This window comes from Equus caballus, chromosome 1 (genome assembly GCF_041296265.1).
Source record: "Equus caballus isolate H_3958 breed thoroughbred chromosome 1, TB-T2T, whole genome shotgun sequence".
NCBI classification, from domain to species: Eukaryota; Metazoa; Chordata; class Mammalia; order Perissodactyla; family Equidae; genus Equus; species Equus caballus.
The window spans coordinates 159,953,298-159,965,305 of NC_091684.1; the positions used below are offsets into that span (position 1 = coordinate 159,953,298).

The 12,008-nt window shown below is 51.5% G+C and overlaps 1 protein-coding gene across 2 annotated transcripts in view; it reads left to right on the top strand.

Annotated features, from left to right (window-relative positions):
- The window catches only part of EHD4 (EH domain containing 4), a 75,632-nt gene that overhangs the window by 59,163 nt on the left and 4,461 nt on the right, over positions 1-12,008 (top strand). For both annotated transcript variants that reach the window (XM_023619430.2, XM_070238811.1), the window contains exon 5: positions 4,934-5,098. In XM_023619430.2, coding sequence (XP_023475198.1) covers positions 4,934-5,098 — 165 coding nt within the window. The remainder of the gene's footprint in view (positions 1-4,933; positions 5,099-12,008) is intronic.

Sequence of the window (12,008 nt, forward strand, 5' to 3'; positions counted from 1 at the left end):
AGGCTGGCACAGATGTTAGCTCAGGGCCAAGCTTCCTCAGCCAAAAGAGGAGGATTGGCGGCAGATATTAGGGCTTATCTTTCTCAAAAAACTAACAAACAAAAACAGCTCAGTCAGCAGCCCCAAGCTGCTGTGAATGTGTGTCAGTGCTTGCGTCCGTGTAGGAAGCCTGTCTCTTTGAAGGTCAGTGATTGGGTGGGCCACCTCAGTCCCCTCTAAGGTTCTTCAGGGTCACGTATGCTATTGGTGCTAGCTTTGTTTCCACAGAATAACAAACCCCTGCTTGAGTGGGAACCAACCAGCCGCTTTTCTCTGCCTCTCGCAGTCTCAAACTCTTACTACCACATGGGTTCATCTTTTGGGTCTTTAATTTATGAAGTGGATTTTTTATATCATCATAAACCCACTTTTAAAATATGCTGATCCCCTGATGTTAAATGCTCTATGCAAGTTTCCAGCTGAGCCTACAAAGACACAGGTCTCCCACAGGTCGTGGTAAGCTTGCAGATGAGGCTGCCCCCGGTGTAGAACTGTGTTTTCTCAGCCTGACTTTCCCCAAACTGCTCCCCAGTATCCAAATTCCGTGAGCATTTCCATTGCTACTGACCATGAGCACTGGAAGCTGCCAGCACTTGCTGCTAGGGGTTGCCCTCCAAGCCAGGGTGAGTTTATCCACTCTCATTCTGAGTACATGCTTCTCAGTCTTGCGTATGTATAAACACTTGTCTCTGGACACGATTAATGAGATTGTGGCAGAGTGTGCACATGAACTACAAATTTGTGTTCATTTACAGGGGAGGACATCTCTTTCTGCTCATTGAGTTACCAGCCCAGGGAAAAATTGACTTTCTGATCCATTTGATTTACTCCCAGCCCTCACCCTTGGATGAGTTGGGGCTTTTCCAGTTTTATACAAGGCAAAGGGCGAATTGGACAAGATAAGAATGTTCGAAAGCCTCCAGGGTTCAGTGTCATTCACTTGTGAAGGAAGCATGTGGGACCCTAATTCATCATATTACTATTCAAATATATAGAGTTTGTTAGTTATTCAGTGAGGACTAAGTAGCCACAAGCCTTCTCTGGTGTTACTACCCCTCCAGCTGTTGGCCTTTGACTATTAGTCAATGACATTTTTCACTCCTCCTGCTAGTAGACAAAGTGCAATCACATGCGTGATCTCTTTTGATTCTCCTAGTAACAAGCCTGTGAGGTGAGGGTGTGATTTCCAGTTCGAGGATGAGCAAGCTGAGGTGGGAATTAGATGACTCATGCAGCTCAGTGAGTGGACGGTGGTGGCAGGGCCTTACCCTGACCTTCCACACTAGGTCTCGTCCTGCCTCTCCCGCTCCCTTTTCTCCTCTCTTCTCCTTCCTATTCCTTTTCTCCATTAGTTTTCTCTCATTATAAGAACAAAAGTTCTCACACTGTTTCCACCTCCTTCCCTGGGGACATCGCCAGGTCTGGCCCCACTCCTGCATTTATTTTGAGAGGCGTCTTCAACACATTAGGGAGCAGTGAGCTTTTGAAGTTGACTGGGAATTTCAGCCATCCAGGCCGTCCCCAGTGTTTACCAAGAGTCCTTAGGAAATTATGAGGTGCCGTCCTGCCAGAAGATTGCAGCCTACCCACATCCTGTGTGGCGTTCATGATGGTGTGTGCCATGACGTGTCTGTTTCGTGTATGGGGAGGGGAGAGCAAATCACCTCTCCAAAGCTCCCCTGGGAGTTAGGAACAGTCAGAAGCCAGACGTCGGAGTTTCCCACACTGTTGTGCCATAGGACACAGTGCATTTTGAATTCCAGATTTTCAACAGCTTCAGTAAGATTTTTAATTCATACCCGCAGAAAGCAATTAATTCTATAAGGACAGTTAAATGTTAGTGCCAGCTCTGCATCTCCACACTAGCTGTGTGACCTTGAGTAGGTCATCTGAATTTCCTAGAACCTGGAGTTCAGTCAGATATATGGGGTTCCTTCCAGATTTAATGCTCCATGATCCTGAGGATGATAATTTACCTTGTAACTTGATAGACTTCTTAGGGACAAGGCCCATGCATAGAACCTGACCCCAGATTACTGTCTTAGGATGCCCAGGGAAGGGCAGGAGGTGGGTGGCCATGCAGAGGCAGTACAACTGGAGACTTCCACAGATCAGGCCAATGGAACTTCCTGGACGTGGAGGTGGAGGCTGAGAGTAGCCTGCAGCATGAGTAGGTCACTTGAGGGTCATGACTCAGGTAGTGCCAGGCAGGTGGGAGGAGGAGGGAGTTGAGCCTGGCACAAGAACTGCGCCGGTCATGGCAGGGCACTGGAGGCCTGGTGTCCAGGGGCGGCCCATTAACCTGCAGCCTCAGTCATCAGCCAGCGCACACCACAAGGGCTGAGATGAGGGAGCAGGTGCCAGGCGGTGGTGGAGAGCTGTGGCAGGTGCACACCCCTGCACTTTAGCGCAGCTAACGCAGGCTTCTGGGCCCCAGGCAGTGCTCAGTGCTCAGGAAGAGGGTGCCAGTCCTAGGGGGGCTGGGAGCTGGGTGGGGAGTCAGCCTTCCCTGAGCAGGGACCTGGCAGCCCTGCAGTACCACTCTAGTAGGTGGTGAGGGGTCATGGGGAACCCTGCTGCCCCCGGCCTGAGCTGGGAGGTGAGGAAGGGTGGGGGCGCTCACAGTAAGAAACCTTTGCAGCTGGGAGACTGAGCAGCTATGGGACTTCCCGCTTCAGTTGGGGCTGGCTCCAGGGCAGGGCAGGCCTGAGCATGGAAGGGAGAGGTACCCCCAGGCCCAGTCCAGAGATTCCAGGAGGGCCGAGCCAAGGAGATGACGCAAGGACAGCCGATGAGCAACTGGTTCTCCCTGGTGTACGCAGCTGCTCCAAGTCCTTCATCTCTGCACAAGGCCCTCCCCCAGCCGGGTGTTCACTCTCCGAGGCAAGTCAGTCGTCAATCTCACCACTTATTCCTCAGATCTTCAAGAATGCAGTTAAAGCCCATCCCTCTAAATAAAAGATTCCCAAACTTTGGGTTTCTCCAGCTGTCTCAAAGAATTGTGTAAATATTTTAAGTTGTTTCAATTTGAAAAATAAGGAAATAAACAAGTTTACTAGTGACAGAAGTGTTTAGAAGCATCTCTCCCAATCTATACTTGTAGCAACAGCTACGATGTGTGCTCATGTTGACATGTCCTTTATCCAGATGGAGAGGGTAGCAGTGTCTGGTCCGATCATGCCAGCATTTGCATTGTGCACCTATTTTTTAGTTTCAGATCTTAGCACAGTGTTTTTGGCTGTGCCCGGTGGGTATCCATACCAGAGGCCCTCCGCTGAGCTATGGAAGGTGTCTGCTTACCCCTTTATTTAATTTCCATTCTCCCACAAGATTACAGTAGAAGTCTGTTTTCTTTAATAGGATTTTCCATAGCCACACAGTCATTTTCTTTTTGTAATCACTGCTCTGTTTTTCGTCCTTTCTTGTTTTAGTTATTTTCTTGACTTCTCAATTACTCTGTAGGATTCGAGATAGACAAAGAGCACTTTTGTAATGAACATGTCTTAATGTCCTAAAGTTGGAAATCCGCAGAAGAGTGGAGATTTAGGGACGGGGTGACGCAGACCAAGCAGAGCCCTCCCACTGGGATTCACCACCCCTCGGGAACAGTCCCGGGCCTTCCACCCCCAGGCGATCAGGGTTTCCGGGGCTTCCCCCCTTGCACACTGGGGGTCCCTCTCCCACAGGGAGCTTCTGCTGAGCAGCCTGGTCCCAGGCAGCTGGTCTTACGCAGAAATGACTTTAGTGCCACCTGTAGCGATCTCGGGGTCTAAACTGTCCACAGGGACATTATGGCAATTCTCATCTCACTGTTCATTGGGCACAGATTTCTGCAGATCAGCCGTTTACGTCAGCCCTAAGTTTCGTTTCTTGGTGTTCCCAGGCACCGACCCTGGTGAAACTTTCCTTTAGGTCTTCTGGTTAATCAGCAGAACTAAGACTGCTCCCGCCCAGCCCACCACCCCTCCCGCCCCCCCCAACCCTCCCCACCATACTGCTCCTCTCTACACAGACATGGAATGGCCACTCAGAGGCACAACTGAGCACAGCCATGGAACTTCCCCAAGTCAGTTGCCCTTCCTTGGGGATGCATTTTAGGACAAGGTTCCAAGGGAAATTCTCTCTGCAACCCTACCTCACCCCACCCCGTCCCCAGCCAAGCATCACCAGCCTACCTGGAAAGCAGGGAGCTCTCGGCATTATTCTGGCCTCTCCAGTCTCCCAGAACTGTCACTAGTACAATGTTAGGTTAGCAAAGCTGTTCTAAATCCTCCATTGGCTCCTAGCACCCACCAAGCAGAGTCTCAATGCAGCCCGTCTTCCCCACCTTCTAAGCCTGCCTTGCAGCCACGTACATGACACTGCCCTCAGTGTGTTACCTCCATCTGTGTTCTTCCCTCCCCTGGGCTGCCGCATCCCTCCCCTCACCCACACATCCTACCTGTTCTTCAAGGCCCGACTCAGATGTCACCTCTCCTCTAGGTTCATCCTCCCATAGCTCTGATCACATGCCACCTCCCAACGTCTTTTTCTGGCTCCTCCTCCTGGCCCTTAGTGATGGGGTTTTCTCTGCTCACTTTCCCTGGGTGGTCTCATTCATTCGTGGCTCTGGCCACCACCTCTACTCCAGCTCCCCCTGGAGCTCTGGGCCTGCGTTCCAGACACCCTGAGACAGCTCACCTCACTGTCCCTCACATCCTTCACGTCCCACATGCCCAAAATCAGGCTTGTAATTTTTCCTCATCCTCTCCTCGAATCCTCACCCTCCTCCTGTCCTGAGGACCATGGCTCTGTGGGGTGCCTGTTATGTGTTATGATGCATATGGGAAGCCATCTTGTTTGTCCCTCTGGTGCAGTTCTAAATGGCATGTCTCACTGACATATACCCCTTCAGGTACATGCCTACATCATCAGCTACCTGAAGAAGGAGATGCCCAGCGTATTTGGAAAGGAAAACAAGAAGAGAGAGCTCATCAGCAGGTTGCCAGAAATCTACATCCAGCTGCAGCGGGAGTACCAGATTTCCGCCGGGGACTTCCCCGAGGTCAAGGCCATGCAGGTACTGGGAGCCCATTACAATGTCAGGGAAGGGGGCGGAGAGGCACTGCCACCCTGTCCGGCTGGTTGCTGAGTCCGCTTGAGGGTTCCATGGTTTAGGATGGAGACCGCAGTGAATTCATCTTCCCAATGCTGATCCGTGATCATAGGCTCCTGTGAATAAAGGAGAAATTGCCTGCCTCCCAAAACATTTAAGCAAAAAGGGACACATTTCCAGAAGTAGATTAAGCTTGTTACCAAACCTGAAGTGAGTTTGCTCACCCATTGCGCAGCAAGCCAATCTCTGACACCGGGGGTGGTGGAAGAAAGTAGGAACTTTATTTCTGCACAGTGCTGAGCAAGGAGAGAGGGCAGCTAACGCTGAAATCCCAAACTCCCCAAAAAGCTAAAAGGAAGGGTTTTTATTTGGGGCTTGAGGTAGGGGAGGGGAAGCATATGGCCTTGCTGGTCAGAGCTTTCCCACCAGCCTGTCTTTGGCCTTGAGACACTTGCAGAGAGGTGGGAACTCATGACCTTGCTGGTCAGCCGCTTTCCCACCAGCCCGTATCTCTTTGCGGGAGGAGATAGTCCAGGTGCTTGTCCTTGGCGGTGTCTGTCTCCATGGAGGATAGTGGATTCTGGAGCCAGGAAGCCAGAGAGTAAGCAGGGAATGAGTGTTTTGGTTTTAACCCCATATATGCTGAGTTTAATGTGGGGAAACTGATATCAGGGTCGATATCAAGCTCACATGAAAAAGTCAGATGAGCAGCCCTCTCAGACTATGTTCAAGGTTGATTTGACGTTGAGGCGACACCTGTTCTGCAGAATCCCGGAACCTTAAGGGAATTAGAGCTGAGAGGGACCTTGAAGGTCACCTCAGGCGGTCTCCTCAAGCCAGCCCTGCCCAGCGCTGCCAAGCGCTGTGGGATTATGTGCTCAGGCAGCGTTGCTGCTGCAGGCTCAGGGGCCCAGACAGAGGGATGGGGGTTTGTGGACATGGCTGGACTTTGCCGGACACAGCAAGCTGTGCTCACTGAGGATTTTGCTTAGAGGTCAGCATTGGGCAGCCTTTGGCCTGATTTCAGGGTCTCCCTGAGCTGTGTCGGGCAGCCTCAGATGAGCCCGATTGGGTGCTGCATTCAGCTGCTTTGGCCTGACCAGGGTGTCCACCCCGCTACAGTGGTGTTAGATGCCCATAGCCATACTGACCATGTCTTCCCGAGCGAGGCCATTCCACCTGGCTCCTTCCAGGGCCAGACTGACCACTTTCTTGTCCAGTGCAAGAAGCCAGCTGCACTGGAGGCCACAGTCCTCTCTGGAAAGCAGGCAACATCAACTCAGATGCCTGCAGCCAGCAGCTGGTAGCGTGAACAGGCAGGCCACGCAAAGAGAAACCATGCCGCCCTCTCTGACCACCTTATTCTCTGACCTGTGATAGAGATGTGGGTTCCAATAGTCTCTTCCAGGAAGAAAACAATTCTGCGAGTGCAATGGGAACTTGTGGGGGCAGACGGCGGGGGTGGGGTGCAGACAGGGGAGGGCAGGCCCCACCTCGGTGAGAAGTCCTGCCCTGCCAGTGGCCGCTGCCCTTTGGGACCGTGGGCCTGAATGGTTCCCCAGAAGCTGGAAATCTGGATTTGTACGTAAAGTCACCTGGTTTTCAAATTTTGGCTCAAACTTCCAAAGAATACTATGTAGGCTGGACCAAGCAGGCCTGCAGCCTGGCTGCACCCTGGAGACGGGTGACGGCCTTCTGCTTTGAGCCCCAGAGAGAGACGGCACTGAACGGAGAGTTCAACTTAAAATACGCAGCTGGGAGGCCGGGCCTGTGAGCTGCCTGCCTGCCTCAGGAGGGGAGAGGAGGAGGAGGAGGAGGAGGAAGAAGGGTCAAGCAGTGGAGGCAAGGATCGAGCGGCTGCAGGAGGGGAAGCTTCCATCCTGAGGGTGTTGTTAATGTAAGCCTTATGGAAAGGAGACACTCAGACAGGAGTGGGTTACACTTACCATCTTGATGGCAGGGCTCAGGGTGCCTGCATCTGGGATGTATGATCTGGTCAAATGCGATTTAATTGGCTTCAAAATAAATACAGAAACATCTTTTTCTTCTAGAAATAGGTATTCGCATCCTCAGAGAATGAATCGGGGTTTTTATTGTAGTCACGAGACAGTGCGTTTGCAGGCTCCTGGGGCCTCTTGGAGTGGCCTTCCTGAGCAGGCTCCACTTTCACACCCTCGGTTGTGGCCTGCACGCCATGACCAAACTGAAAGACAACTGTTTCCTTGAATCCTTCAGATATTTTTGAAGGGAAATGGGTTTCTCGACTGAAATGAAAGCTATGAATAAATACTCAATGCACACTAGGGCCTAATGGGGCTTCTGTGGCTCATTAGCCTAAAGAGGCTACCACGGTGACCCGTCCACAAAGAGATGGGGCTCCCGAGAACTGAGCCACCACCTAGCCCATCAGGGGGCCACTGCACCCTCCCTTTCAGGGCTTCACTGGCCCGTCCCCAGGTGAACCCCATAACATAGGGAGCCAACTCTGCGACCAGAGCTGCTCGTGGCCACGTTAGCCTCCGCCTGGCTGGGTCAGAGGACATCCAGGCCTCTCAGAGCTGGGACAGAGGGTCAGTCCCTGGGGAAGAAAACAAGGAAGCTGTGTGCCCCCTCACCTCAGGTGCAGCCACGGCCCGTTTAACTGGATGATACAGGAAGGGCCCAAACCTTCATTGAGAACCCTGTGGGTCAGGCCCCACCCCTGGTGCCTCAGCACCTTCACAGACCCCTGAGCACCCTAGGGCTGGGAGCGAGGAGTCCCACCTGACAGGTGGCCCGTGGCCCTGTATTCATTTATTCATTCATCTAAGAAATATCAATTAATCCTTCTATGGCCAGGCACTGTTCTAGGCCCCTGGAAGAAGTCCATGAGCAAAAATGAACCAATAACAAAAATAAAAACCCTTGGCCCTGTGGAGCATCCATTTAGGGTCACGGTCTCTGCCACTATGGCTGTGGCTGGCAGTGAAGTTTTGGCAGCAAAGCCCCTTGTTGGGACGTGTGCTCCATGTTATGACACAGCACTGTTGTGCTTTAGTGTAATTAATTAATTAACGTATTCAGTGTCTACTATTTAGTGTCTCTCTCCTGTTTTAGGCTGTGGTTCCATGAGACCGGTGACCCAGGTCCTGTTCACGGCCGTATCCCCAGCACCTGGGGTGTCGCAGGTGCTCAATAAGGAGGCGTTAGCGAGTTAATTAACAAGCGAGTGTATGTTTGTATCGTAGCAGGCTCTAGGGCAGTGAGTTTCTGAGACCCTGACCCAGCCCTGACTCCCACAGGGCTTATTGACCAGCGGTTTCCCGAGCAGACCCCTGGAAGCTGGAAGAGGATTCTTCCTTGGGAAGCCGGCCAGACCCTGATCACACCACCCCAGTCCCTCAGGGAATGCCCGCTTAACATGGCATGCCTGGAGTCTGGAGGGCTGCTTACTGGCATCTGATGCTTCAGGCTGGTTTGCTGTCACCCAGGAAGCTTTGGGGGGATCATGGTGTGGGTCAGGGCCTCTGTCATCCCTGAGTCCGATGAGCATCTGACATCCCCTCCAACACAGGCCTTCAACCTCCTATCGACTGTGTCTGGGACAGCCGTGGGGGCATATGCTTAGCGATGACTTTATTATGATCTTTGTACATCTCAGGGTCACTCGGAGAGCTCACTGATGCCAGCCTTAAGTCTCTCTTTTGCTGAGCTCTCGTGGACCAAGGTGACCAGGGCACCTCTTAGCCACAGCAATCAGCCAGGTGTCTTTTGAAGGCTTTTGGCTGGTGCAGGGAGAGGCCCACAACCTGCTAGTGAATCTGCCTGCGCCTGCCCTGCACGCTCTGGGGAGGGAATCTAATTTACTGCACGGATGTGTCTGTACTGGAGATTGAGGCGAGCCCTGGCGAGGCCACCTTGATTGCTGACTTAGGTGTCCTCCTGCTCGGACAATTTGGCCCCCACAGCTGATGAGTTGGCAGCTTTTCAACAGCAGAGGGCAGCAGAGCCATCCCCATCTGCTCAAACCCTCCCGTGGATTTGAAACTACTTCTGGAGAATGTTGGCAGTAAGTGGGCAAGGGACAGTCCCGGGCGGCTGGGCTGGAGGCTGTGGTGAAGGAGCAGTTCCAGAATCTGGGGCTTGGTGGCTCTGACGGATATAATTGCTGACAGGAAATCTTTAAATTCCCCAGTGAGTATTCATCCCAATAATAAGACTTCTGTTCTGGAGTCACCCTGTGAGGGGCAGAGATGGCAGTGGTTTACCTTGTATCCCATACTCCCTGTGAGCCCTTGGGAGGCGGGTACCCCAGGGATCAGAGTGTAGGGCTTATTTCCCAAGTGCCTCTGGGGCGGGAATGGCTCTGCTCCTTCCTGTCCACCCCTACAAATATGTGCCCATTTCCTCTTGCCAGTTTTCCAGAGGTTTGCAGTCTGAAGCCACGTCCCCTGCACAGGGTGGAAAGTTTGGGCGGGCACCGCCCTCATTCATCCACTTGGCCAGACACAGGGGCCCTGTGTGTGCTCAGAGCTCGGGCTCCTTCATGAGGAAATAGGGTAGGTGTTCATGCACCCAGGGGAATCCAGACTTGTTTACCCCAACAGCACTCGGATTTTTGTGTAGGCTGCCTGCCCTCCGCCTCCTGAGCTTTCTCTTCTCAGTTCCCTTAGCTGACTGAGATGTTGGCAGCAGGAGCCCAAAGTGTTGGCAGCATTGTTTGGTGCTGATGTTGGGGGATGTGCAGGTGCCTGTGGTCTGTGAGTGAGGATGGAAGACACACAGACCGGAATGCACTTTAGAAACCAGGCCTGCGCTACCCGAGCCGTCCGAGCTGAGTGCGAGCTGCATGCTGGGTGTTGGCCCAGCCCAGCATGGTTTGACAGCCGCAGAGTTTCCTACTGAGAAGAGTGTTGGAGGTGCCTCTCTAGAGAGATGTCAGGCTGGTTAGCTTTCAGCTCTGTCCCCTCCACCATTTAAAGCTCAGGGCTCCACTTCTAAATAATAGCACAGAACATCTGCCCTGCCAGTACACCCTAGAGACCACAATTTTGATTCTCTGTTGAGAACAAGCTAAGTGTCCAACTACATGGGACAGAGTAAATAGAGTGCAGTACTATGTAGCTATCAAAAATAAGGCTGTATAAAAATTAATGTCACAGAAAGATATACCTTATTTCTTAAAAATGCAAGTTATTAAACAATGTGGCCTTATTTCAGTTAAAGTGTGTGTGTGTTTATAAAAATAGCCAGAGGGGCCAGCCTGGTGGTGCAGCAGTTAAGTGCGCACATTCCACTTCGTTGGCCTGGGGTTCGCCGGTTCGGATCCCGGGTGTGGACATGGCGCGGCTTGGCGAGCCATGCTGTGGTAGGCGTCCCACATGTAAAGTAGAGGAAGATGGGCACAGATGTTAGCTCAGGGCCAGTCTTCCTCAGCAAAAAGAGGAGGCTCGGCAGCAGATGTTAGCTCAGGGCTAATCTTCCTCAAAAAAAAAAAAAAATGCTAGAAATGTATGCCAAAAAATGTCAGCAGAGGTTATTGCTAGGTGAGGGTATTACAAGTGATTTAAGATTTTTATTTTTGTTTACCACTTTTTTCCCAGATTTTTACAATAAAAGTGTGATATTTATGGCAGCATAAAGTTTTCTTTTTTCCCAACTGCCTGTCGCATTACTTCTGTCCAAAACAGTCAGGTCTGAGGGATATATGAAACCTCTTTTCCTCGACCCTCCCTGAGACATCTCCAGGAAATTGCAAGCCTGGCTGGTCCCTCTCTGGCCATCTAGGATTGTCCGAACAGAAATATACTTCACAGAGAGTCCATGTAAAAACTGCTGCACCTGGAATTTTCTGCATTTATTTGGCAAAACTGCTGTTGAAGACATTTTTCAATGAGGCCCTGCTTAAAGAGCCCCAGGTGACCCCCACAATTCAGGGCCAGAGAAAGCTTGTCTCTCGCGATGACCAGGTGGTTTCTCCCTCAGCGAGGGGTGTGACCGCTAGGGACCCCAGCCGGGACAGCTGAGGAGCAGTGGCTTTTCTCACCTGAGTAGTCTGATGTGAGGAGTCACTCCTTCTTGCTTTTAATTACTTGGCTTTTCCTTTTCTCCTGACTTTCTTCTGTTTCATGTTATTTTTTCACTGTAAGCTAAGTCAAGCCCTTTTTGAAGGTAGACAGGAACTAAAAAACTAGAAAGTCCTTCCTTTATTATGACATAACCTCCCTGAGGGCAGAGGCCACGGCTTTTCTTGTTTATATCCCCAAGCCCCAGAACAGGGCCTGGCACAAAACAAATGACCAATAAATGTTGGGTGGATGGATGGATGAAGATGGATGGACGAAGGATGGATAGATGGATGGATGGCTAGATGGATGACTATATGGATGGATGGAAGATGCATGGATGAGTAACCAAGGAGAACCAACGTAGGAAGGAAGGACTGTTTCCACAGAGCCTCTGTGGCCTCTACAGTTGGCTCCTGTCCCAACCAGGCTATTGCTGTGTCTCCTGGAGCCATCTTCCAAGCCTGAGGTCCTGCAGCCCTATCTGCCAACGGGCCAGGTCTCCTGGGAGGTGGAGCCAAGACCTGCCTGGACCTGGCTAGTGACACAGCCCTATTGGCTGGATTTATACTCGCTCTCCCCATTCCTACTCCTCTCCCCCTTACCAGTTTCAACTTTTACTTATTTGTACCCTAAACTACATTTTTTTAACTGATCCCAAAACAATGTCCTTCAATAATTGTTTTACCTAGGTAAGTCCCTCTGTCACAGCTTCACGTTACGGCACAAAGAGCACTAGTCAAGGGCAGGTTACATGATCTCTAGTCTTGACTCCACCAGGACGCCTCAAGTGCTTTCTGTAAAACGGGGTTATTAGTACCTGCCCTTCC